This window comes from Podarcis gaigeae, assembly GCF_964106915.1.
Source record: "Podarcis gaigeae genome assembly, chromosome: 6".
In the NCBI taxonomy this organism is placed as follows: Eukaryota; Metazoa; Chordata; class Lepidosauria; order Squamata; family Lacertidae; genus Podarcis; species Podarcis gaigeae.
Window position 1 is genome coordinate 14,167,532 of NC_139682.1, and position 25,701 is coordinate 14,193,232.

Sequence of the window (25,701 nt, forward strand, 5' to 3'; positions counted from 1 at the left end):
TGTAACCTTGTCCTCTTAAGTTGTTAACAGCGTGACCCACGAGGCAGTTAAGATGAAGTACTTGGAGTGATGAGACTCTTGCCTTTAATGTACTCTGATTTCACTGAGCGGTGGACTGTTGTACCGTAGAAGGAGCTTAGGCTGCAGTTTTAAGAGCCTTGTTATGAAGCAATTCTGATCATCTGTGGAATGCAACACCTTGCTTTCCTATTCCGTTGTTCAGTTTAGGATTACATTTTAGTTTTCGCCTTTCACACCCGAGAGAACATAAACGATATTGAACAAATAGACGGGGCTGACCGCTTAATGGCTACCACTCCGCTTGTAAGCCAGTCTATAAACACATTGATTCTATCCCTTACTCTCTTTTGCCCGTTTGTATGTGGTAAAGGACTGGCTTCCAGATGGTTAAAAAAGAAGAAGTAGCCTGGTTTTTATCCTCAGTTAAAATCCTTACTTTAAAACAGCTCTGATCCAGCACCCATGTATTGGATTGTGGTGGTGCTATAGCCAATGTCACACAACTTTTGCATGAGCTGGACAGGATGGGCACTTTGATTATGTTTTTGCTCTGTCAACAGGGCCACTGAAAAATGTTTTTAAAAATGTTCCTGAAGGAGGTAGGATGTTTCTTAGCTTTGTTTAAGAAACAAAACGAAAGCACAAAGGACTAAATACTGTAGAACAGGGGAAATAGGACATTAAAAGTTCACAGAAATGGCCCACCTGAGGCGTCGTGAGTGGTCATGTCACCATGACTTAAAATACAACAGGCAACAACCAGCAGGTGCCCATTAACACTTGTGCAACCACATTCCACGCAGAAATCACAACTGCAATAAGAGACACAAACTGGAGGCTAGGGAAGAGGAAATATCACATTTCCTGAGCTATGAACTATTATAGGGCGGCAGCGGCCCTATTGTTGAGGACATATTGGCGAAATCACATCCCACCTTGTAACAAGAAAATGGCTCTAATGATTGATTTAAAATTTGGCACTGTGGGGCAGAAAAGTTTGTACGATAGCTTCAGTTGCCTAGACTCTGTCTGTCTATTCCAGGGGAGACAGACAAACTGTCCACTTCGCAACTGACAACCACCCAACTCAAAGTTGCTCAGAGTGTGGTGCTGATAATGCCAAGGGTTGCAGGTTCGATCCCCAAATGGGACAGCTGCATATTCCTGAATTCTAGGGGGTTGGATTAGGGACGTGGGTGGCGCTGTGGGTTAAACCACAGAGCCCAGGATTTGCCAATCAGAAGGTCAGTGGTTCAAATCCCTGTGATGGGGTGAGCTCCCGTTGCTCAGTCCCTGCTCCTGCCAACCTAGCAGTTCGAAAGCACCTCAAAGTGCAAGTAGATAAAAAGGTACCGCTCTAGCGGGAAGGTAAACGGCGTTTCCGTGCACTGCTCTGGTTCGCCAGATGCAGCTTAGTCATGCTGGCCACATGACCTGGAAGCTGTACGCCGGCTCCCTTGGCCAATAAAGCAAGATGAGCGCCGCAACCCCAGAGTCTGTCACAACTGGACCTCATGGTCAGGGGTCCCTTTACCGTTTTTATGGGGTTAGACAAGAAGATTCTCAGGTTCCCTTCCAACTCTGTGATTCTATGACTCCCCCCCCTCCCTCCCCCTCTCTCTCTCTTTCATTATAGCAATGGACAGTGGGGGTGATGGAAGGGTCTTGCAAAGCAAACAAGTGCCTTTTATCATCATCATCATCATCATCATCATCATCATCATTATTATTATTAGGGATGCCTGTAACTGGGTCCTCTCTCTCTCTCTCTCTCTCTCTCTCTCTCTCTCTGTGTGTGTGTGTGTGTGTGTGTGTGAGAGAGAGAGAGAGAGAGAGAGAGCTTTCAGCATTAGGAGCTAGACTTCAGAGAGGTCATGTTGCTGGCTATCCCAGGCAGGCTGTACCCCCCGGCAGGAGGAATGGTGGGGGTGGGGGGTGGGAAGAGACGGTCGGTGGGGTAAGGCGAAGAAGCAAGGACTGTACCAGATCTGGTTTTCAGCCACGAAGTTGAGTTTGCTCTTCTGCGTCATCCCGGACTAGCTCCCCCGGTCTAGGGCCCCCTGGCGGCTGGGCAGAGGGCGGGCGCTGCTAGCAGCCGGGCTCCAGCCAGCGAGCCACCTCGGAGCCGGAGATAACCCCGCTTGCTGCTGCTGCTGCTGCATCGCGTTGCTAGGAGACGGCTGAGGAATGCCGCGGGAGGGGCGGAGGGAGGAGGCGCTGCATCCGCCTGCCAGGGAAAAGATGGATGGTTTGCGCGCTCGGCCACCAAACAGAGGTGGAGACAGGATCGCGCGGAGTGCAAGAACGCTGAAACTCACAGCCAACATTATATTGCCCAGCGCTAAGGATGCCAGGCGGAGTATCCTTCACATTATGATAAGCTTTGCTCTCTCTATATATTTTCTGCAGGTGCATAGCCAGGATTTATGGCAGGGGAGGGCAAGACACCCATCTCTGTTTAGCTCTGTCTAGCAGATTCTGAACGAAATGTCTCAACTGCAGTTGTTTTAAATTATTTTCTTTTGACCCCACCCAGAAAAACATGTCGAAATCTTTCTACAATTTCTGCTTCTAGTTAAGTTTTTTTTTTTAAAAAAGTTTATTGTTTCTGTACTGTACAATGTACATAGCGTATCCCACTTAGAGAGTCTTAAAACACTGAGTGGTTTAGAAATGCTTTTTTAAAAAAACCCATATATAAATAAGTTTTCCTAATTCAGATTACTAGCCTCTTTAGATCAGGGATGGTCCAAACAAAACAAAAGTTTCCTGTAGGGGTCGGGGGCAGTTTTTGGCAGACACTGTTATTTTAAGGTACAGGATTGCACATATAGTGCATTTGTGCTGTTTGTGGACATTTCCGCAATCGATTGCCTCCTTAAGCTAATTCGCAGTCGCAGTACGGAATGCAGGAAAAAACTGCTTTAGTGCTGTGTGTGAAAACACCCCTGTGCTTTGAGACTTTTAACATCCTTCAGGTTTCAAAATCTTCCAGTGAACATTGATATCTGAAAGTATATGGGGTACAGTACAGTGGTACCTTGGGTTACATAGGCTTCAGGTTACATACGCTTCAGGTTACAGACTCCGCTAACCCAGAAATAGTGCTTCAGGTTAAGAACTTTGCTTCAGGATGAGAACAGAAATCGTACTCCGGCAGCGCGGCAGCAGCAGGAGGCCCCATTAGCTAAAGTGGTGCTTCAGGTTAAGAACAGTTTCAGGTTAAGTACGGACCTCCAGAACGAATTAAGTACTTAACCCGAGGTACCACTGTACTGGTTGCTTGGTCACAGGAAATTGCAGGTTCAGCTCCTTCCTTAGTGGTGAACCTCAGTAGACAGCCATATGCCCAAATAACTATTTCTCAAATCACCTGGAAGTTTTGCCGCTTAAACTCCTAAGTGAAGAGCAATATTCAAATATAACACATAACAATAGCTTAGAAGATGGTTTGTGGAGAAGGATGGGCTGTGTGTTAATTCACTTCTTCTAGATGATGTAGGAGAGAAAAACTGAACACACTTCCTGGCTATATTTGAGAGCCTGAGAAAATATTTACAGCATGCAAAAAGTTCACTGTGTTCTAGTATATTAATATTTTTGGCCTTCTGTCAACTTTCCAGTACATTTCCCCCCCTTCTTCTTGCAGTGGCTTCATAAAACATTTCAACAACAAATGAAGCCAACTGTCTCTTTCACTTAAACGGTCCCTTCTTCAGCTGAGATGGGTCAGTCGGCAGAGCATGAGACTCTTAATCTCAGGGTTGTGGGCTGGAACCCCCACAGGGCAAAATATTCCTGCACTACACAGGGTTGGACTAGATGACCCTCGTGGTCCCTTCCAACTCTATGATTCTATGAGAGACATGCTCTCTCGCCTTGCCCCCCACAAGGCATCTGGTTGGCCACTGTAAAAGCAGGATGTTGGACTAGATTCCTGATCCAACAGGGCTCTCCACATCTGTGAAGCCATAATAAGTGCAAGCTTTAAAATGTTTGATTTTTGCTCAAAGTTTGTTGTAAACACATATTGCAGTGTCTAAGGTGTTTTCTTTTTTCCATTTAAGCAAAACCATAGGTATTTCTATCCACACTTGAGCCATCATAAATCCTCTGCTTCTTATCTGTATTTTACCTTCACTGTCAGAGGCGATATGCTTTCTGGGTAACAGAAAGAAGATTTCTGGAAGTGCTTGTGTGGTTTAAGGTTAAACACTGTAGTATAGCTTTGACTATTATTTCCAATACGCAGTAGAATTTATTTATAGCAAAATAATACAACTGTTTCCCACAGCTAAATAAATGATAGAATTGTTATTTCACAGTTTCACAATACTTCTGACCACTCAGAAATCCAAGAGAATATCCTAAAACCACCAGATTATGAATGGAGTTTTTTATACATTCATTTGAGGTCACAATAATATTTACCAAAGGTTATCCACTGTCCTGTTTAATTAACTCCTGCTGCTCACACACTCTTTATGTCTCCTTAATACACCCTGCCACATCGTATGGGAGGGAAATGATCGTTTAATGAAGGCAACCAAAATCAGAGTTACAGTGGCAGCTCCTTAAGTGTTTTTAATTCCCTTTGATAGGGAATAAATCTTTGCACTGAGTTGGGAAAACAGGCATTATAAATATGTAACTCCATCTACATGTTATAATTTATATAGTAGGTATGTAAAACTCAAATACCTTAACCAGGAAATGTTCTTGGGTCACACACAGCATCCCCTGATCCCATGTCAGTCCTACTTGGATCTGGAATTCATTTCTTTGCAGCTCTTCCAGCATCTTTTCCTGCCTTGCCCAAATACCCCCTTGCTCCGTCCTTTCCCTTACAATGGCGACATTATTTATGTTTGGTCCCAAACATACGTATTCATATGCTTTTGCAGATCTAGTGCTTTGGTTATTTCCTCTGAGCTCCTTTGGGAGAAAGGGTGGGGTGTAAATTTAATAAATAAAACAATGATTCACTATACATTCCTCCATAAACGTGCCTTGGGTATATTAACGATGCGTTCATCATCTGATCCCATGGAAAGGAGACTCTCAATACATTCCATCAATATATCACCGTATCTACACTGCAGAGCATGCCAGTTTTCTGTTCACAATTGCTGTTGTGTGCACAGTTGCCACTTAAAAGTTATCCTGTACCAGACAATGTACTGACTGCTGTGTTTACCTTTTTGCTATGAAATTATCCAGAAGACAAACACATATGATCAAGTTATGTCCTACAATCTCTTTTTCAATCCCCATGATCTCAATCTACGTTTGGAAGAATGGAGATAAGCTTTGGTAAGCCTCTAAATCTAATATGGTGGCCAGATGGAAAGGAGGGAAGCTGAACCTTCCACAGTTGGGTAGGAGAAGACATTTTGGACAAAGAGGTCATCAACACCAAGCCCATTTCACAAGAGCAACTCCTTGGATGAAAACTTCATGAATTACCTTCCCCAGTTGTAATCTACACCACTAGATTGAGTAGCAGCCCGACAGTCTATCTTCTAGAGCAGTGGTGGCCAAACCTGGCCCTCCAGCTCTTTGGGAGCTACAATTCCCATCATCACCACTGGTCCTGTTAGCTAGGGATGATGGGAGCTGTAGTCCCCAAACAGCTGGAGGGCCAAGTTTGGCCCCACTGCTCTAGAAGATAGACTGTTCTAGAGTGATGATCTCAAAGGAACAGGAGGAGTCCATCATCATAGCTGATAACAGTTTGCTACAGCTGCAAATAATGTCATCTGCTCTATTGCAGGTTTTTACACTGGGATATTCATGACCATCGTAGTTTCACAATAATACTAGGCATCATCAGAGCTCTTTTAGAGTGTTCTGAACACATGCCATAGATTAACCGAGGAACACAACTTGTACAATAGGTCGGTAGTAACACGATCCCCACATTGTAGAGGAGAAAGTGGCTTGTTTAATGAGTTCATGATAGAGAACTGATGTTGTGGTTCACAGCATAGCCTCTTTGCCACTACACAACATTACTTACTTGTACTTACTTATAGGACCCAATGGAACCAAAATGGCCATAACTCTTGAGTGTCAGAAATTTGGTGAATCCCAACTAGTCGATGGAAATTTTGGGAATGCCCCAAACCTCAAGACATACTGCACCTGTGCAAGACTGTCAGCATTCCCCAGAGAATGTTTAACCAGTGAGGACATACAACAGCAAATCCTGTCATTCACAACATTCCTCTGTGATGGTTGGGATTCACAAAATGCTGTTGGGATTAGGCCATAAGAGTTTACATTGCCACTTTGCTAAGGGGCCGGCGGTGTTTTGATTATAGTTTCCATCATTGTTGCAACGGTGACTTTGTTGAAAGAGGCTACCGATGCAAGAAATTCAAAGAAAGGATTCTCTCACCAAATTTTGAAAAGAAACATGCACAGTCCCAGCATCTTCCGGTTAGATGCCTTTGCTTCGCATTTGGGAGAGTTCCTGTCTTCCACCATATGCTTCAGCACCTCAACAAACAGCATGAATTAAAGATGCTTTTGGAAAACTTAACTTCCGATTTCATGGCTCCAACGAGTTGGAGTCAAAATCTTAATGCCATTCTAAAGTAGTTTTTCGTGTCTCATACAGCATGCATTTCAAATCAGCAGAGAGATGCTTTCCCCCTCTTCTTTTGATGAAAAACAGGAGGTCTAAGACATTTTAATGGCTTTCATACTTTACTTTCCAAATATATTATTGCAGCACAATAGTTTCTTTGCATGAGAATTGCTTAAATGATTCAAAATGGATTGGAAAAAAAATATTTCTAGTTTTAATTTTATGCGTGGAACATTAATGAGCAGTGCCCCTCAGAGGCTTGCTGTCAGTTTAACATATTCACAATAATCTCAACACAGATGTTATTCCATCTAAATCCTTTTAGAGGAAAGGGAACGGTAATCTTTTTTCCTTGGGAGATGTTAGAAAATATATTGTTGAAATTTCAGTTTGACTCCAGTATGCTATCTAAATATTTCCTGTAAAAATGAAGCCAAGTGTTTTTGTACAAATCTGAACCCTTGTAAGCTTAACAACAAACTATATATTAATAGTTTCATGCTAGGCTATTCACCACATCTATAGTTGCAAGCAGTGAAGGGCATCATTGGGCTTTTAGGGGTCTCTCCATTAAAACTTCAAATATCAAGTTCTAAATACTACAAAACAACTGTACCATGATGAAACCATTGCCATTATCCATAGAGAGATAGCCATACTTGAATAGGGATGTCAGAAAATTCCAGCAGAAACTGAAATGAGATAGGAAATTGCCAATGCTCCCTTACTCATCCCATGTCCAGAATGGAAATCCATCCAGCAATGACCACTCCCCACATTAAATGGGGGGCGCCCTTTGCGTGGTCACGCGAAGCCCTCTGGACCCTATGCAGCACCATTAGCACAGGCTTGGCTTTGCCTTCTCCAGGTGGGATACCTGGAGGTCTCCGCCTACCTCAGCCAGTTGCCCAATCTCACCTGGGGAGGTGTTGCCAAGCTGATCAGGCCAGGTAGGGGGAGGGACCACCTGCCCACACAATAGGGGGGAATCATCAGTTGGTTCCAGAGCTTCTCCCACCCTCCCCACCCTCTGTTAAGACTTCTTTTGCAGGTTAACCTTTTCTCCACTGGTACACGGGCGTCGCTACCGGCTGTTGAAGGGCCGGAAAGGAATTCTCCTGCATTGGCAGGTTTGTGTTTCCCGTGGCAAAATTTCACAACTTTGGCGGTATCAGGCCTTGGGCGGAAGCCTTTAGTCTACCTTCCCTAAATGGGGGTGGGCGTGTAGTGGTGACCCACGCCCCCTTCCTCTTTGCGACGGCGATACCAGGGTTCCCTGTTAAAGGGGTTGTTTTGAGGGAGGTTTGGCCATACACCTAGAGGTTGTCATTGCTCACCCCTGTGACAGCGGCATAACAGGGGCAGGCTCTCTCTGCTTGAACATATGTTCTCCAGAGCCATCCCATTCCCCCTGCAACACTGGATAACCCTGATGTTCCCTAGATCCCTGGAGGGGGACTGGGAGGGATACACGTCGAGTGTCGGAGCCTAGGTCTACCCACATCTGAAACATAATAAAGTTGTGGCTAATTTTAATCCTATAGCACATTCCCTTGAGTCGTTATTCCACACGGGGGCTGCCCAGAGTTTGGGGGACTCTGCCTATCCACGCAAAAACAATTGGCTGCTGTTTTTAGTCTGCAAAAGATATGTAATTGAAGGCTCCCCCTGCCCCCCAATTTTGCATCGCAATGAATGACCTTTACACCCCCTTTCTCTTTTTACAGGTCTTTTCTTCTTTCCGACTTTTTAAGACTAAGCAGCCGTCTTATCTTATTATCTTATAAAAATATACTTTGTAATGGGCATGTATGTTAGTATACCTATGAATAAGTATAAATAAGTTAATTAAAAATAGATTACATTTGATTCTGACAGGAAGATGAATGCCGTAGCTTTTTGTCAGAAGCCAAACTGCAGCAGAAGGGAAACAGCTCTGCATGGGATGAACAGAAAATCGAGTGGAAAGTTGGAGCGGAAATGGATGCCTTCTTTCATCCCTGTACGTGGGCGAGAAGTATATCACAACCAAAAAGAGATGTCCCTAATGCAGATTTAAAATTCTAGTTGATCTTATGAAGGCTGGAAAGATTTCAGATTGGCTTCTTTAGGAAGCCTTTAACTGGTGATGGATTGGTGGACGCTTCAGTTTGCTTACAGCAGGAAGCTGCTTCTATGAAGTCCTGGACATATCATCAAGCATACCTGGCGCTGAAGAAAGGCCCCCTTGACCCTTTCTCGCAGGGAGGCAGAGACTATGGTGGAGAACTTTGCCCCACTGGCTGGCCAATAATGAGGTGCGTGGGGTGGAGCAGGGTGGCAATTCATTGTCCCCCATACCTACCACCTGAGGCAGTGATCTCAATCTGTCTAATTCCTGGGCTGGCCCTGAGGTTGCTTCTACTGCTCCCTCACAAATGCTGCCTGAGGTGGTCTCCTTACCCTGCCCAATAGTGGAGCCTGTCCTGCCTCCAGCTCAGTCTCTCAGCCACAATGCCATAGCAGCTTCTAAGGTGCTTCCAGATGACTTGTTTGTTGAGCATTCTTCCTGATTTGTTTGAGGGGAGTCTAGACGATGTTGTGTCAAAGCAAGTGAATTTCCCCATCACTTTCCTTCTTGCAAAAGCTCAGATGGGAGAAGCAGGATTATTCTGTAAGGCCTCCCAGTCCACTATAATGGGGAGACTTGGATCTGCCAGAGTGTGAGTCCCACCTGAAAATAGTGACTGCCTGGAAGCACCCCTTTCTTTAGCTGAACCAGTTTGCCATTTTTTTTGGGGGGGGGGGGCTTGATTATGCAGTGGGAATTCAGCTACTACCCTTGTTAAAAAAAAAAGGGGAGTTACAAACCAAAGTTTATTGTCCGATTTAACAGAGTTAATATAGAAGCAACAGAATGCATTTTTTTAAAAAAATCAGAGGAATCTATTTAAAGAGAGAAAGGGGGAAAGGTTATTCTATCTTTCTTTCATGCTTGTTTAGAAATACATACCTTATTTTAAAATCAGATATACTAAAGAAATGCACAAAGGTGGCTGGCCAGATGTAGGCAGTAGCTCCGTGCAAAATACTTTTCCTTTAACATTTAGGTGTTTCCGAGTTCTGCTCAAATTTGTATAATCCAGCCACTAAATTTTTCAAACCTCTGATGAATGTTTTATTATTTGAACTTGTAAATGTAATATTTTGACATGTGGTTAAATATTTAGAGAAATTTGTTCTAGATACTCAAGTATAAAATATTCCTTTGCATTTCATAAGGGGGAGAAGTGCGTAATAACCCGCAAGTTCCATGCAAGGTGCTTTTGAGAGTGTTCTGTTGACCCGCAGGATTGACAGACACGTCTGAAGTGTAAGGCTGTCAAATCGACTTCTGAGCTTGCGAGGTGCTGTTGTTTGCGTCCTCCGACCTTGCTGTTTATATGAACTTTAAAGCATGCCATTAGAAAGATTTGCAGATCCCAAAGAAAGTTGGAAATGAATTATGAAGCACAGCCAGTTGTCAGTGAAGCTGACTTTTTATTCATGGCAGCGAACATATACTCAGCAACACTTTCAGTGGGTCTTGGCCTATGGAGCAGTTGCCAGGACTGACGGTCCCTGCCTTCTACCTCCAAGACTCATCCTCTCCCAGATGTTTCCCAAGCAGTCTCAAACTGTGTCTGGGCATCTTTAATCTTTGTTCTATGCACCACTCTGCACGTTCTTGAAGATAAGTGGGGAGGGGAGCTTGTTGCAATCGGAGAGCCAGGCCCCTTATATTCTTCTGCAGCCTCTTTCCCCCCCACCCTCCTCTGCTTCAGCCTCTGAGTTGGAACTGTTCCCTGTCACAGGCTCTCCCTGCTCACTAAATCCTGTCGCCCCTTCAGCATTCAACAACTTCTCCCACTCTTCTCCCTCTGACCTCTCCTTGGTGTCCCCTGGCTCTGAGCCTTCTTCCTCTGGGGTTCCCCTTGGGGGTTCCCCGGCTGGTGCCTCTAATCCATCCAGTCTCTGACACCTGGCAAACTTAGTCTTGGAGCTTGGCAGCATTGTCCCCACTCAGCTTTGTGTGGCTCGCATTGTCTGGGTAGCTGGTAAACACCCAAAGAGGGCATTTTGTGCCAGTGGAAAGACTGGATTGTGGCTTAAAGTCTTTCTTTTTAGTACAAAGGGATGTGGCTCCTTTATTCTGCCACAATGTCAAGGAAAGTGCATCAGTAATCATAATACGTAACAAAATTGGAAGTGCACAACTGCAAGCCAATTAGAACAAAGTTCTCATTTTCCAAAAATGATGTTTCCCTTTTGAGAAGCCCTGTTGAAAAATCATCAGCAGAAATTATTATACAACACCTAACAGGAATACTGATTAGGAGGAACGAGCTATGTATGAAAGCAAAGTGAGCGGCTAGAAGTTCAATAAATTTCTGTACAAAAAACACGGGGGGAGGGAATTGGAAATAATATCCTGATGCTTTAAGCCTTGATGGCAAGAGATGTATTGGTTTAATATCTCTTCCAGCACATGTTACAAGAAGGTGTGGTTCTTCATTTAAAAACAAAATGGAAGACTGTTTACTTCCCAGCAATTGTCTAATCTGTATGACGTTTAAGCAGGTTGTGATTGAAGAATGAAAAGATTAAAACATTTTTTTAAAAATTGTTATTGTTATTATATTTGTATACCGCTGTTCATCCAAAGATCTCAGGGTGGTTTACAGCATAAAACACAAAATAAAAAATATATAATAAAACAAAATCTAAAAAAACCCCTTCCCACAAACATATTTAAATTGGGTTTAAGATGTTACTAAGCCAAAGGCCTGGCTGAAGAGGAATGTTTTCGCTTGGTGCCTAAAAGTGTATAAAGTGGCAGCTGAATCTCCTAGGAGCCAGTGTGGTGTAGTGGTTAAGAGCGATAGACTCGTAATCTGGGGAACCGGGTTCGCGTCCCCGCTCCTCCACATGCAGCTGCTGGGTGACCTTGGGCCAGTCACACTTCTCTGAAGTCTCTCAGCCCCACTCACCTCACAGAGTGTTTGTTGTGGGGGAGGAAGGGAAAGGAGAATGTTAGTCGCTTTGAGACTCCTTAGGGTAGTGATAAAGCGGGATATCAAATCCAAATTCTTCTTCTTCTTCTTCTTCTTCTTCTTCTTCTTCTTCTTCTTCTTCTTCTTCTTCTTCTTCTTCTTCTTGGAGAGAGCATTCCACAAATGGGGAGCCACTGCAGAAAAGGCCCCTTCTCGTGTTGCCACCTTTCAGACCTCTCATGGGGGAGGCACACAAAGAAAGGCTGAAAATCAAACACCTCCTACCCTCCATCCAGACACACAAGAGTCATTAACTGAGTTCAAGGACAAATTCCAGCCGGGCAAAAACACGCAAGGAGGATATGAAGCAAGACTGATGAGGGGTATTGCCTGGAGAAATAGGTTGTGGCTAGGGAGAGACCCCAAAGGGCAGAATGATGTCCCACATCTTGGCTTTAAGGTTCCAGTTAGGGTGCCCCATGTGTAAGGGACAGCAAATCACACATTTTGAAGGACTTTCACCAATGTACAGAGTGATCCATATAGTACAAGCTATATGGTTTTCCCACGTATGATGTACAAGGGAAAACTAGCAGGCCATGCATCAAATAAAAGTGCATTGCAGTGCCTCTTTGCTCACCATCAGCGATAAAGCGTCAAGACATTACTTTCGTTTTGTCAGTTCTATGCTCCAGCAGCAGAATATATTTCACATTGCACACAGAGCATAAGTATTATTAATGGTTTCGTATTGTTGTTTGGAGGTGCAGCCCAAACACCTAGCAATAAGGAAGGAGAAAGATTTCGCGACGGAACCAGACAGGCTGTTCCACGCGGCACTTAGGACATGCAAAAGGTTACATAAATTCCAACGGGTTTCGATAGGCATTTCCCATCCTGGCAATTTCTGAAAATAAAAGAGAACAGTGCAGAGGCATTGGGGTGTGTGGCAGTGGCAGCAGCGGCTGTCACCCCTGGTGCAAATTCTGAAGTGCAGCTGGGCTGCAGAAGTCCTAAAAGTTGGAGGAAGGTGACTTCCTTTTCTGGCCAGGCAGCATAGCTGTCAACTTACAGATTTGAAAATAAGGGACCAGCATCCAAAATAAGGGATTTTCAGAGCTCAGGTATGTTCAACTTCTGAGCCCCTCCGAGCCAAAGGCAGAAAGCCCAGCCAGCAGCCAAACAAAGCCTCAAGCGGTGGTTCCCACAGCACAGCAACCCAGCAAAGGGGATGCAGCAAGGAAAACCACCGTCACGTCTCCGCTGGGAAGAGCTGAGCAAAGGCGAGTCCCCAAGCTCCACCCCTCAGTCATTCTTAGACTCCTTATTGGGTGAGCAACGCAGCCAAGCAATACAGTTGGAGCCTCGCTCCTCCCTGGCCGGCAGGGAGGGAGGGAGAGGAGCTGCTTCCTTTGAAACCCGGGAAATTTAAGGGACATCATCAATAAGGGACAGCAGCGGGACATAGCGCTGGAATAAGGGACTTTCCCGCCAAATAAGGGACGGTTGACAGCAGTGCATGGCACACACATCTAATGGGTGCCTGGTGGGCTGCGAGTGGGCAAGCTCCAGGCTTGAGGGGGTTCTGGGCAAAGTGGCTTTTGGCAGTTCCTACCCTCTGCCTGTGGACCTTGGTGGGTTGACCCAATGGTGGCAATGATGGTGGTGTCTGCAACAGGAGGCAGTAAAAGAGCTGCCAACGGTACTGGCTGGCAATGGTTCTTCAAGGTTCTAGAACCCTCGTACCTATGAGACCGCCTCTCCCAGTATGCCCCACGGAGGACCTTAAGGTCCATAAACAGCAACACCCTAGAGGTCCCGGGCCCTAAGGAAGTCAGATTAGCCTCAACCAGAGTCAGGGCTTTTTCAACACTGGCTCCAGCCTGGTGGAACGCTCTGTCTCATGAGACCAGGGCCCTGCAGGATCTGATTTCTTTCTGCAGGGCTTGTAAGATAGAGTTGTTCCGCCTGGCCTTTGGCTTGGAGTCGATTTGATTCCCTCCCCCTCTTTCTTTTTTCCTTTCTTCTCCTGTGATGAGGCTGCATTTTAATGTTTCAGTGTTTTAATGTTGTATTTTAATCTTGTTTTTGAGTTGTATTCATTCAACTTGTTTTTATTATTGCTTGTTAGCCGCCCTGAGCCCAACCTTGGCTGGGGAGGGCGGGGTATAAATAAAATATTATTATTATTATTATTATCATCATCATTATTATTATTAGAAAAGAGTCTTTTCTCAACCCTACCAGGAGATGCTTGGAGATCAAACTTTTGCATGCAAGGCACATGTTCTAAAACAGAGCAATGGCCTTATCCCTGATTTCATTGTGCACATGACAGGAAGCTCAATATCATCAGCACGTGCAGCTGATGGAATTCAACTGCACTGACTGACAGAAGAAGCTCCAAGGAAAAACCAGGATGTTAAAGACGTCATGTATTAGCATGCTATTAAGCAGCCAAAAGGGGGTGATTAATCTTCATTATCTTACAGAAATATCTTTAAACAAAGACAGGATTTTTTTTTTAGCAACTCATTTATAATCCTCAATTTGTTTTGTGCGATTGTTGCTCTCATTTCCTCTCCCTTGTGCAGAAGCCAGAGTGTTACATAGATAATTTGGAAGAATATCTGGACTCTGATCATGCACCAAGGAAACAAATGGGCATCCTGTCATTAGCACCAATTAGACCCAGATCAGAGTTTTAATGACTGCAGGATAATGTGCAACTATTTGGGGCCCGTGAGCCAAAAACTGCTTTTCATTCAAAGGATCAAACCTGATTGATTTCCTCCAAAATGATTATGTGTGTGCGTGTTTGGGAAAAGCACCATACACTTCAGGGTACTTAATGAAAAACCCTGTTCAAATCAAGGAACCAAGTCACATTCGGCTTTTCCTAGGCAGCCAAGGACAGAAAAGCTTTAGGAATGTTGAATCCTAGACACACGACCAAATTTGGGGCTAACAGGAAGGAAGGAAACTCACTCTGTCAAGGGGGTCAGACTGAAGAGCAAAGCTGACTTTAGCACAATCAGATTTAACTTTATATTTGGTCCCTTATATCTCCTGTGTTTGGGAGGTCAGGTACTTGCAATACTACCTTTTGACCATCTATAGTGGTGGCGCTGAAGGGCAGTTGATCCTTCCCCATCAAGTCTCATCACCTCTAGTCAGCCTAACAATCTCTCTCTCTCTCTCTCTCTCTCTCTCTCTGCTCAAGGGAGGTGGTGAAAGGGTTGTAGACGAAAAGCATTTTTAAAAAATAATAATAATGTGGGGATGTTTGGGGAGGCAGTAGGCAGGAGACAGGAGAGGATATATTATTTTATGATATCCTTCCTAACTTGCACCAGCAAGTTCTATAACTTAGCAGAGTTGTTAAACAACCCCCCTTTTAAATTAAACAGCGGATAGCTAGTTGCAGGCTCATCTGAGCCTCACTATTTAGGATTCCTGGTAAGATCCCTTTTTATATCCCTCCTAAAAGAATAGACATGACCATCTGATTAAAGTTAACATAAAACTAGTTTACTTACAATCATCCAGTTCACAATCAGATCCCTAAAGGCAGGTTTAATTTACAGAACAACATATAACTATGTGAACTATCCCATAAGGGAAATAGTCTCAAGTGATTGTGACTCAGCAGTCACAAAAACACACATTCATGTAAAGTGTTAAGTTGTGGGTGAACATATCAGACGACACAGCGATTCTTCAAACAGCTCTTGTTTATTCACAGGCCAGGACAGAACTGAACTGAAGGGTTCAGTCAGCCTGCTTATATAGAGCTCCAGTACAACGTTACTGTAACAACTTTCTAAAACTATCCAATCACTGAACGTCACTTTCGATCCCTTATTTGCAGAACTATCTACAGTATCCCCCTGCTGGCCCAGGGTGAGAACTTCAGTACATAACATGAAGTATGGAAACCACGCTGTATTTCAGGCCACAGTAATTAAAATCGGAAACATCATTTTTTTTTTTTGGCCAGGGATGGGGAATCTCAGATAAGGCCCCCTTGGGACTCCCTCCAGACCTTACCTCTTCTCTGGGCCACAGACCTCACTGACCCTGCCTGCTCTGTGCCTTGCTGAGTGTTTTTGCTTACCTGGAATGTAGGATATTGTAGAAAAATGAGTCGTATCTATTGTTGCACACATTTGTGCCTCTGACTCAGCTCACCACCTTCATGTGGCCTCCGGAAGGTTCGCCATGAGGGAATGTGGCCCTTGAGCTAAAGAGCTTCTCTACTTTTGATTTTTGGCCGCTGAATATATAAATCACATTTATTTACATATAAGTAAGTAATTAGCAGAGCCGGGAGATCGGAAGAGATAAGCCTAGCTGGCAAGCATCTTGGATGTGTGTGAGCAAGAGACACTCAGAATTCATCAAAGCGAGAGTCTAACACAGGGAAGACAGAAATTATTAAAGTTTTCAAATCCGCATTTCTTTGGCCTTTTCTTCACCCCTGTCTCCTCTCGCTCCCCCCTCCCTATAAAAGACATTATGTGTTAGGAGAGCAAAGCAGCCTGGGGAGGTGATATTTTACCATCGTCTGCGCTATTAATGCAGCTAAAAAATCCTCAGACTGGAAAAAATCAGACAGCTGCATCTTCCAGGTTCACATGTGCCAACTCCATCTGTTAAATCATTAAAACACAGGCTTGGCAGATTCAGGAGAAAAACACATTTGTTTTCACTCTAAAGAGGAAGAGTAAACTTTACCCCCTCCCATGCTTATAGGTCTCTCCATTCCTCCTCTTCCTATTCTCAATGATTTCGAAGTGAAACCTGCCAGGATAAAGGTAACGTTGAAGGCATCATGAAGAATAAGTGAAAAGCTGTCATTAAATGGGTTCAAACGTAAGTTCGGCTGTACAATGCATGAGTCAGACGAGTTAAAATCTACTTAATGCATTAGCATTAAGAACCAGAATACATCTCTTTGTCGAGACCGTACGTCGATCTCATAACAAAGCGATAATGCAAACATCCCATGAAACCATGAAAATGATCAGATGTCATTAAAAACAGCTTAACGCATGCACAGTTAAAAAGCTTTGTCACACAAAGCTTCCCCCCGACACACAAAGACCCAAGTGGCAAACCTTTTCATCTCTGTTGCCTAGCAAAAATAAAGTAATATAAAAAAAAAATTATATATTTATTTTGCTGGTTTGACTGTTGCTGAAATACACTTTGGCCTAGTTCAGATATAATGAGGATGCTTGACAAATGATGGTGTCTTTCGGCATGAACAAGGGAGATCTCCTCACTGTCCTTCTCTCCATTTCCTGCACACCGGGCTCACAGAGGAATCATAGAGTTGGAAGGGACCACAAAGGTCATCTAGCCCAACCAATCTAGCCCAATGCAGGGACATTTTCTGACCAACGTGGAGCTCAAACCTCATGCTCTACTGACTGAGCCACCTCAGAGGCTTCCTGGTTTCTTAAACCACAGTTTCCTGTTCCATTTGACATGTGGAACTGCACTAAAGGGCTCCCTGTAAACTGGGAGCAATCTCATTGCCATTGCAAAGACTCAGGAGCAAGCAAGGCTCGAAATATAAGCTGGGAAACGTAGCTGTCATTTTATACTGCCCCAGTCTTAAGTTTTTGCTGAAGGTTTGTTTATTTATTTATGGTCTTACGTAGCTCACAGTGAACAATGCATCTAGGCCAGGGGCCCCTCCAGATATTGCTGGACTACATCTCCCATGAGTGCCAGGCAACATGGCCAGTGGTCAAGAATGATGGGAATTGTAGTCAAGGCAGTGAATGGTGCACAACCATGTTGTTGTTGTTGTCATCTGTCTGTCTCAAGAGACAATGGAGTACACCTCTGGGGGTGAAGTCAAATTGCAAGCCTGAGCGATGTGTATGGAGATCCTGGGCTCCCCAGACAACACAACTCCCCTCTCAGACCCTCCAAGTGTCCCTATTTTCCAGGGACATCCCTGATTTTGAGAAGCTATCACAGTTTCTAATTTGATCCTGGAATGTCCCACTTTTCCTTAGGATGTCCCTATTTTCATTGGAGAAATGTTGGAGGGTGTGGAGTCATCTGACCTCTGAAGCCATCTGAGGGCAATCCTGTACAGGAAGGTTGTTTTTTTTAAATAAAAAAATGTTTAATGTTTTATTATGTTTTTATATATGTTCGAAGCTGCCTAGAGTGGCTGGGGGCAACCCAGTAAGATGTGTGGGGTACAAATAACAGAATTATCATTATGGAATGGAACATCCCTAGTTTCATTAGAGAAATGTTGGAGGGTATGCCCCCATGGCCTCACTGATGTGGTTCAGAGGAAAGCAGAGCAATATGTTTGACAACAGCTTGCCTGAAGGAGTTGCCAGAAGAAGGCATACAAGACACCATCCAACCGTCTTAGGGGCTCCATTCTGGATTTGTGTAGGGTTTAACCGGTTCTTCTCCCAAAGCTATCCGTACAGCCATGTAACAGCAGAATACTACTTAACATTAACATCTGGACAGTGGTGCACCATAACTGATGGTTGAGCTTTACACCTGTGATCTCTGTCTTGTCAAAGAAAGGTGAGCATCGTGTAGCCCTCTTTATAGTGCCTCTCCAGCTGAATCTACTTCTGAGGAGGCATGTACTGTAACAGACTGAGCTGTGAACAAGGAAGTCCTCAGCTCACATCTCACTTTTCTTTTGAACATCCTAGGTGTCTTAGGTGAGTTAGCCCAGCTCCTCTTCAGTCAGAGTGGGATCCCCTCCTCCATAACTAACCTATGCTATTAGTTGTTTAAGGACTGAGTGAGATAATGTGAACGGAATGCTCTGAGCGTTTTATACCACAGCAGTACTATTAATTATTTAGCCCGATTCACATTTCCCACAAAATGTACAAAGAAACGCTCTCACAATGATCCCCGTACAATCAGGCTCAAAATTATTTCAAGGATAGTCCTGCAGACAATGGGAGTTAAAAATAAAGGTAGCTTGGCTGGAGGGAACAGTTCGTTATTGCAGAAGGAGGCCACCTATTAAAATGTCAGCTGATGGGTTTTCAATGTGAAATCATAATAACAAACGTGAGTTGCCAAATCCAAATGTTAAGGAGAGGCGGGAGGGTGATTTCCACCTCTGCCTTGCCCTGTGAGAAAGCACAGGCTAAGGATTTACCTTGCATGGGCTGTATCGGAAGCAACACACGGGTTCTCCTGAGACCAAAAAGTTGGCGTTCTTGCAGCCACAGCACTGTGGGAGCACTTAAGTGAAAGCTATTGCGCCATGGTAAACTCCTGGACTGGAAATTGAGCTTTGAGCATTGTGCTTTCAGTTTCTACACAATGTTGAGAGGAACAATGTTGCTGTCAGATGTGTTATCTCCCTGAACACCATTCGCTGGGAACTGCAGGTGAAGAAAGTGCTGCAGACACAGATCCTACTTTGTGGGCTCCCTGTGGACATCAGGTTGGCTACTGTAAGATCAAGATGCAGAATGAGGTGGACCAGTGCATACCCTCCAACTTTTCTCTGATGAAAATAGGGACATCCTATTCTCAATAAAGCAGAGACATCACCATGCCGACAAAGGTCCATATAGTTAAAGCTATGGTTTTCCCAGTAGTAATGTATGGAAGTGAGAGTTGGACCATAAAGAAGGCTGATCGCTGAATAATTGATGCTTTTGAATTATGGTGCTGGAGGAGACTCTTGAGAGTCCCGTGGACTGCAAGAAGATCAAACCTCTCCATTCTGAAGGAAATCAGCCCTGAGTGCTCACTGGAAGGACAGAGCGTGAAGCTGAGGCTCCAATACTTTGGCCACCTCATGAGAAGAGAAGACTCCCTGGAAAAGTCCCTGATGTTGGGAAAGATGGAGGACACAAGGAGAAGGGGAAGACAGAGGATGAGATGGTTGGACGGTGTTCTCGAAGCTACCAGCATGAGTTTGACCAAACTGCTGGAGGCAGTGGAAGACAGGAGTGCCTGGTGTGCTCTGGTCCATGGGGTCATGAAGAGTCAGACACGACTAAATGACTAAACAACAAATTATTATTATTAATAATAATAATAATAATAATAATAATAATAATAATAATATCATTATTTATATTCTGCCCATCTGACTGGGTTGCCGCAGCCACTCTGGGTGGCTTTCAACATATATAAAAACAAAACAAAATATTAAAAAACTTCCCTATACAGGGCTGGCTTCAGATGTCTTTTAAAGGTTGTATAATTACCTATCTCCTTGGCTTGGGGTTCACATGACTCCATACCCTCCAACATTTCTCCGATGAAAATAGGGACATCCCAAGGAAAAGTGGGACATTCCAGGATGAAATCAGAAACCGGGACAGTTTCTGTAAATCTGGGACTGTCGCTGGAAAATACGGACACTTGGAGGGTCTGCCAATAGTCTGATCCAATTGGGCTTTTCTTATGATTTTATATCCCCGCTATTCTCCAATCTATTTTATGATACTTATATCTTCCAGGCCTTTTTAGAGGATGACAAGGAGTCTCTTTAACTAATTTATTCATGTGTGGTACATATCCCATGTGGAAAAGAGCAGCCTTGAAATGCATTGATGGAAACGGCATGCTATTTGGGATTCAAAGCTGTCTAATTAGCGAGAGAATTCCAGTTCTCTGAGACATGCTTTAACGAATCTAAGAAGAAATTCTTCCATTGCAGTGTGTGCGTGTGTGTTTTTTAATAAAAAAAAGTCCTACAGTGAATGGGCAATGCTCTTTAGTCAAAACTGAAATGATTATTTATTCTTTGGGGTACTAGCCGAAGCACTATTAATTAGACTGATGCCTCCAAGAAAATGTAAGAGACTGATTCAGCCTCTCAATTCTATCCTCAGAAATTCAAAAACATATATGCTGCACATCCTGAACTGGATAAGATCTCCCCTTCAGCAATTCATAAAGGAAAAAGCCACATTCTTCTTCTTCTTTTAATGGAAAAGGAAAGGAGGTATTTGCAATTCTGCTTTATTCCTAAGCTGTTCTTTGGGTTAAAAAACTGAAAGGTCCTTTGCTGAGCTAGGATCCAGTATGAGAGAGCCGTTGGAGAATGGAAATCGGATGTATGTGAGGGAACTCAGGTTCAATCTCTGCTGAGCTAAAAACTCACTGAGGATGCGATCCTGGAGATTTATTACAGGTTCTCCTAATGTGTGTTTCTTTCATTAACAACAACCACGTGGGCCCCCAGTTCTGATTAGGGCCCCAGAGAGGGAAAGTTAATTCTGCAATATGGGGATGGAAGACTTCCGGTTCCGGTCGCGGACAGTGAGGAAGCGCGGAGAACCAGCTCCCGGTTTTCTGGGCGTTGTGGAGGCTTGGGGGAGACGCTAGGGCGCAGCGCACCCCAAAAACCCTAAGGGGGGAACCCTTGGGGGATAGGCTCCCAGCAGCGTGGAAGCGGGTGTGTCGTTTCTCTGGGCCGATAGGGCGAGGGAACGAGGGACCGCTAGCACGATTTGGGAAAGCACCGACTCCACAGCGCGATGCCCCAAGCTTCAGCTGGGAAGCGCGACGGGCTTCCCTAAGATAAGAACGGAACCTTCAGCGTTTTTTTTAGCGCCCTTTTAAAGCGCGTTTCTTAAAAGCGTGAAGCTAGTTTTGGAGCTGGGAGGCGCCTGGATGTTTTTGGATTAAGTTTTGGAGTTCACTCGGCGGCGGAATTAAAATGGCGCAGGTAGAAAGTCGCAGGAATGAGGAAGTCTTGGTTAGTCTGACTGAGTGAGTACGATTCGAGTTTGAATTGAGAATATACGATAACACGATTGAAGGGGTTCAAGGACTTATAGAACTTTAATTGACAATAAGGATGCCAATTGAGTTTTTTTTGAGTTGCACAGATATCTCATCTGCGTTGTTTACGCTGTTTACGTCGCTTCACATCTTTATATTCAGCCTTCCTGGTACCCCTACGACCTTCTTCTGAGGAAATACAGGCTGTAAGCGGTGATGAACTGTGAATTATGAGGAGTTGATGGAACACGTCAGGAGAGAGGCGGCAAAGGGGTGCTAGAGAGGCTTGAAGCGAAAAGACTTTAAAGACCTTAAGGACTTTCATTTGGCCACTCTCCCTTAAGCGGCTGGAGTTGGAGTCGGACTTAGGGTGGATCTAAGGTGGAGGGGGGCTGTGTAGCTCCCTAATTAGTTTTTACCTGGTTTTGAACGACAAGCTCATGTTACTTGGACTTGGATCTTGATTGTGACCTGTGGAAAGGAGATCTCCAGCGGAACTAAATTGGACTAAATTGGATAATATGCCTTTAAGGTTTGAGTGCAGGTGGCTATTTTCTGCTGCCTCCGTGACTCAGGACTGGTTTGGACAATTGAAGTGGTGAGAGCGAAGTGAGAGAGAACATCTGGTCACTCCACACCTCTCCTCTTGGTACTTCTCCTTGGAGCCACTACGGAATCACCGCGCTCTGGGGTTTGGGGACTGTGTTTGTATACTGTAGCGAAGGGACGGTTTAAATTTGAGTGGAAAACTGTTTTATTTTTGCTTATAATTGGGGGTCTTAAGGGGGGAAAGAAGAAAGGAGAGGGTGAAGTAGTGAGTTTATTGAGGGAGAGACCTGGTAATGATGGGGAAGGACAGGAAGGAGGGGAAGAAAGTGGGTGGGACCCCAGGGGATAGGAAGTCGTCCCGCCAGGAAGAAATTAAAGACCTAGATAATTTATGGGCAAAAATTAAGGAGGAATTTAAGCAAAATGAATTATATATGGAAAGTAAATTAGGAGAGATACAAGAAATGATTGACAAAAAGATAGAAGGAGCAGTTGGAGAACTCTCAATTAAGATCCAAGACCTGTCTGCAAAATCCAAAATAATTGAGGAATCTAACAAAAGGCTGCAGAAAGAGATGAGAGAACAGAAAAAAGAGTCAGTGAGAATGAAAGAAGAGCTAAGAGAGCTAAATAATTCGCAAGACAGGATTTGGGATAATCTAGCCATGGCAGATATGCGGCAAAAACAGCTTCATTTAAAGTTTAGGGGAGTGGCAGAGGAAAGAAATGAGGATATAAGAAGGAAAATGATTAAGGAACTCTCTAAATGGTTAGGTCTAAAAGAAGAAGAGATGGCTCTCACTATAGAGAATGTATTTAGAATGACTAGACCCCAACATTTAAAAACTAATAAATTCTTGGGGGATTGTCTGGTGATTTTCAACTCACTGGAAATGAGAAACTTAATCTTAAGAACGAGCTACCGTAACAAGTTAAGAATTGATGGAAGGCCTATTATTATTTATAAAGAAATACCAGTTAGGCTGTTACGTAAAAGAGAAGGATATAGGCAAGTGGTAGCCGCCTTAAAGAGAAACGGGATACAATATAGATGGGAGTTCCCAGAAGGGATCGCTTTCTTCTATAAAGACAAAAAATTTAGACTGACGGATATACAGGAGGTGGAGAAGTTTATGAGAAGGTATGAAAGATAGCTGGGAAAGGTGGAAAACAGAATAAGGGTTAGAGAAGAGGAAGAGGTGGACGAGAGAAGGAGCGGACAGGAGGAAGAACAGGGAAAGGAAGAGAGGGAGGTGGAACCAGGAGATGAAGATGAAGAGGCCGTAGTGGGAGAAGGAACGGCAGAAGGAGAGGAGCTCTCTGGAAACAAAGGCATTAGATTTTAGCTCGAGACCTCGGTTAGAGGTACGGTAATAGATAAAGGTAAACAATAGCGCACACATTAAAATTTTTGTCCTGGAATGTGAACGGGCTGAACGAGAAGGCTAAAAGGAATAAAATTGAGAAATCTTTGAAAAATAAGAAGTATGACGTAATCTGCTTTCAGGAAACTCATATAGCTAAGAAACACAGACATATTTTGGTGAATAAAAAATTGGGAGTAGAGTTTATTAACTCAGAGGTAAATAAGAAAAAAGGTGTGGTGATTTACGTTAAAGAAAAATGGGAACCTACACTAATTTGTAAAGATGAGGAAGGAAGGATATTGGGGATTCAACTAAATTTCCGGGGGGGAAAAATTAATGTCGTGACGGTCTATGCCCCGAATACAAATAGAGCAGAGTTTTTTGAGAAACTTGAAAACATTCTGTTAGAGCTTGAAGTTCATAAATTAGTTCTGCTCGGAGATTTGAACGGTGTTCCAGTACCGGATTTGGACAGAAGTGAAAAGAAGGGGAAATTGAACCGGGGGAAATTGCCGAAATCCTTCGATAATCTCGAGGAGAATCTAGATTTAATTGATATCTGGAGGCATAAAAATCCCACTATTAAACAGTTTACCCACTATTCTGAACCCCATCAGAGCTGGGGCAGGATTGATCAGATCTGGGTGACAAGAGCATTATCGTTGAGAGTAACGAGATGTGAAATCCAACCCAGGACACTTTCTGATCACTGCCCCTTGGTTTTGGAAATAAAGAATGAAGTAAGGGGACAGCATAGGTGGAGGATGAATGAATATCTATTTGAAATTGAAGAAGTGACGGAAAAAGCTAAAGGTACTCTGAAAGACTATTTTGACTTAAATCTGAATAAAGACACCCCTATAGATACAGTATGGGACGCCAGTAAGGCGGTCCTGAGGGGCTTCCTAATACAACAAAATAGCTACAGAAGGAAATTAAGGGAACAAAAGAAAGAGGATATCCTTACGCAACTGAGGAACTGTGAGAGGAAATTGACCATAAACCCGGCAGATGAAGAGAGTATTCGAACCGCCAAAGTGCTGCAGTCTCAATATTCAGCTATATTAAATCAAGAGATAGAATGGAGAATTAAATTTATGAAACAGAAATATTTTGAGTCGGCAAATAAAATGGGGAAGTTACTTGCGTGGCAGTTAAGTAAAAGAAAGAAACAAAATGTGATTAACAAATTAATAATGGAGGACAACATCATAGAAGACCCAGATGAAATAGAAAAAAGGTTTATCCAATTTTTTGAAAAGCTGTATGAAAGAGGAGAAGAAGATAGTATAGAAATAAAAAACTATATAGATCAATGTGGAAGGAAATATTTAACAGAAGAGGATAGTGTACAATTGAATAGGGAGACCACAGTAGATGAGATTAAAGAAGCTATCAGTAGGATGAAGATCGGAAAGGCCCCGGGACCGGATGGTCTATCCTCAAAATACTATAAAACGTTAGGGGAATACCTAGCGCCGGTGCTTACGGACGTTATCAACAACATTTTTCAAGGAGGGAGGATACCTAACTCGTGGAAAGAGGCATATATAACTTTAATACCAAAAACGGAAACTGAAAAAACAGATATAAAAAATTATACGCCAATTTCACTGCTAAATTGTGATTATAAGATCTTTGCAGATATTATGGCAAACAGGCTTAAGAGGTATTTAAAGAAATATATCCATAAAGATCAAGCGGGATTCCTCCCTGATAGACAACAGAAAGATAACGTCCGCCATATATTAAATATTATCGAATATTTGGATATGAGGATAGACATCCCGGCGGCTCTGATTTTTATTGATGCAGAAAAGGCCTTCGATAATGTATCCTGGGAATTCCTATTACAATGTTTGGATAAGGTAGGAATAGAAGGCCCTTTCATGGAAGGCATTAAGGCAATATACTCAGGGCAACAGGCCAGGTTGATTATTAATAATAATCTGTCCAAATCCTTTAGGATCATGAAAGGTACAAGGCAGGGATGCCCTTTGTCACCTCTGTTATTTATTATGGTTTTGGAAGTAATCGCAAATAAAATAAGGGAGGCAGCAAATGTAAGGGGAATAAGAATCGGGGAGAAAGAGTACAAACTAAAGGCTTATGCCGACGACCTGGTTCTGTCCGTAGAGAACCCCGTGGATAGTGCCAGTAGGGCAGTAGAACTTCTGGAAGATTTTGGCAAACTGTCTGGATTTAAATTAAACAGGAAGAAAACAAAAATCTTAACAAAGAATTTGGATGATCAGGATAAAAATCAGCTGGAGCAAAAGATCGGAATTAAAATAGTGAATAAAGTAAAATATCTGGGAATTTGGTTATCCCCAAAAAATATAAACCTAATGGAAGATAATTACAATAAGGTATGGCAAGAAATTAAGAAAGATTTGGACACCTG

General features: G+C 43.4%; 1 protein-coding gene and 1 long non-coding RNA gene across 2 annotated transcripts in view; both read right to left on the reverse strand.

The window, feature by feature from the left end:
• Positions 1 to 12,718, reverse strand: part of LOC310847220 — a 197,388-nt gene extending 184,670 nt beyond the window's left edge. Inside the window, exon 1 of the long non-coding RNA XR_014565673.1 lies at positions 12,698 to 12,718. This is a non-coding gene — a long non-coding RNA (uncharacterized lncRNA). The remainder of the gene's footprint in view (positions 1 to 12,697) is intronic.
• CIMIP1 (ciliary microtubule inner protein 1) overlaps positions 1 to 25,701 on the reverse strand; it is an 86,534-nt gene that overhangs the window by 14,476 nt on the left and 46,357 nt on the right. Inside the window, exon 2 of the mRNA XM_083744825.1 lies at positions 2,005 to 2,139. Coding sequence (XP_083600951.1) covers positions 2,005 to 2,051 — 47 coding nt within the window. The 5' untranslated portion in view covers positions 2,052 to 2,139. The remainder of the gene's footprint in view (positions 1 to 2,004; positions 2,140 to 25,701) is intronic.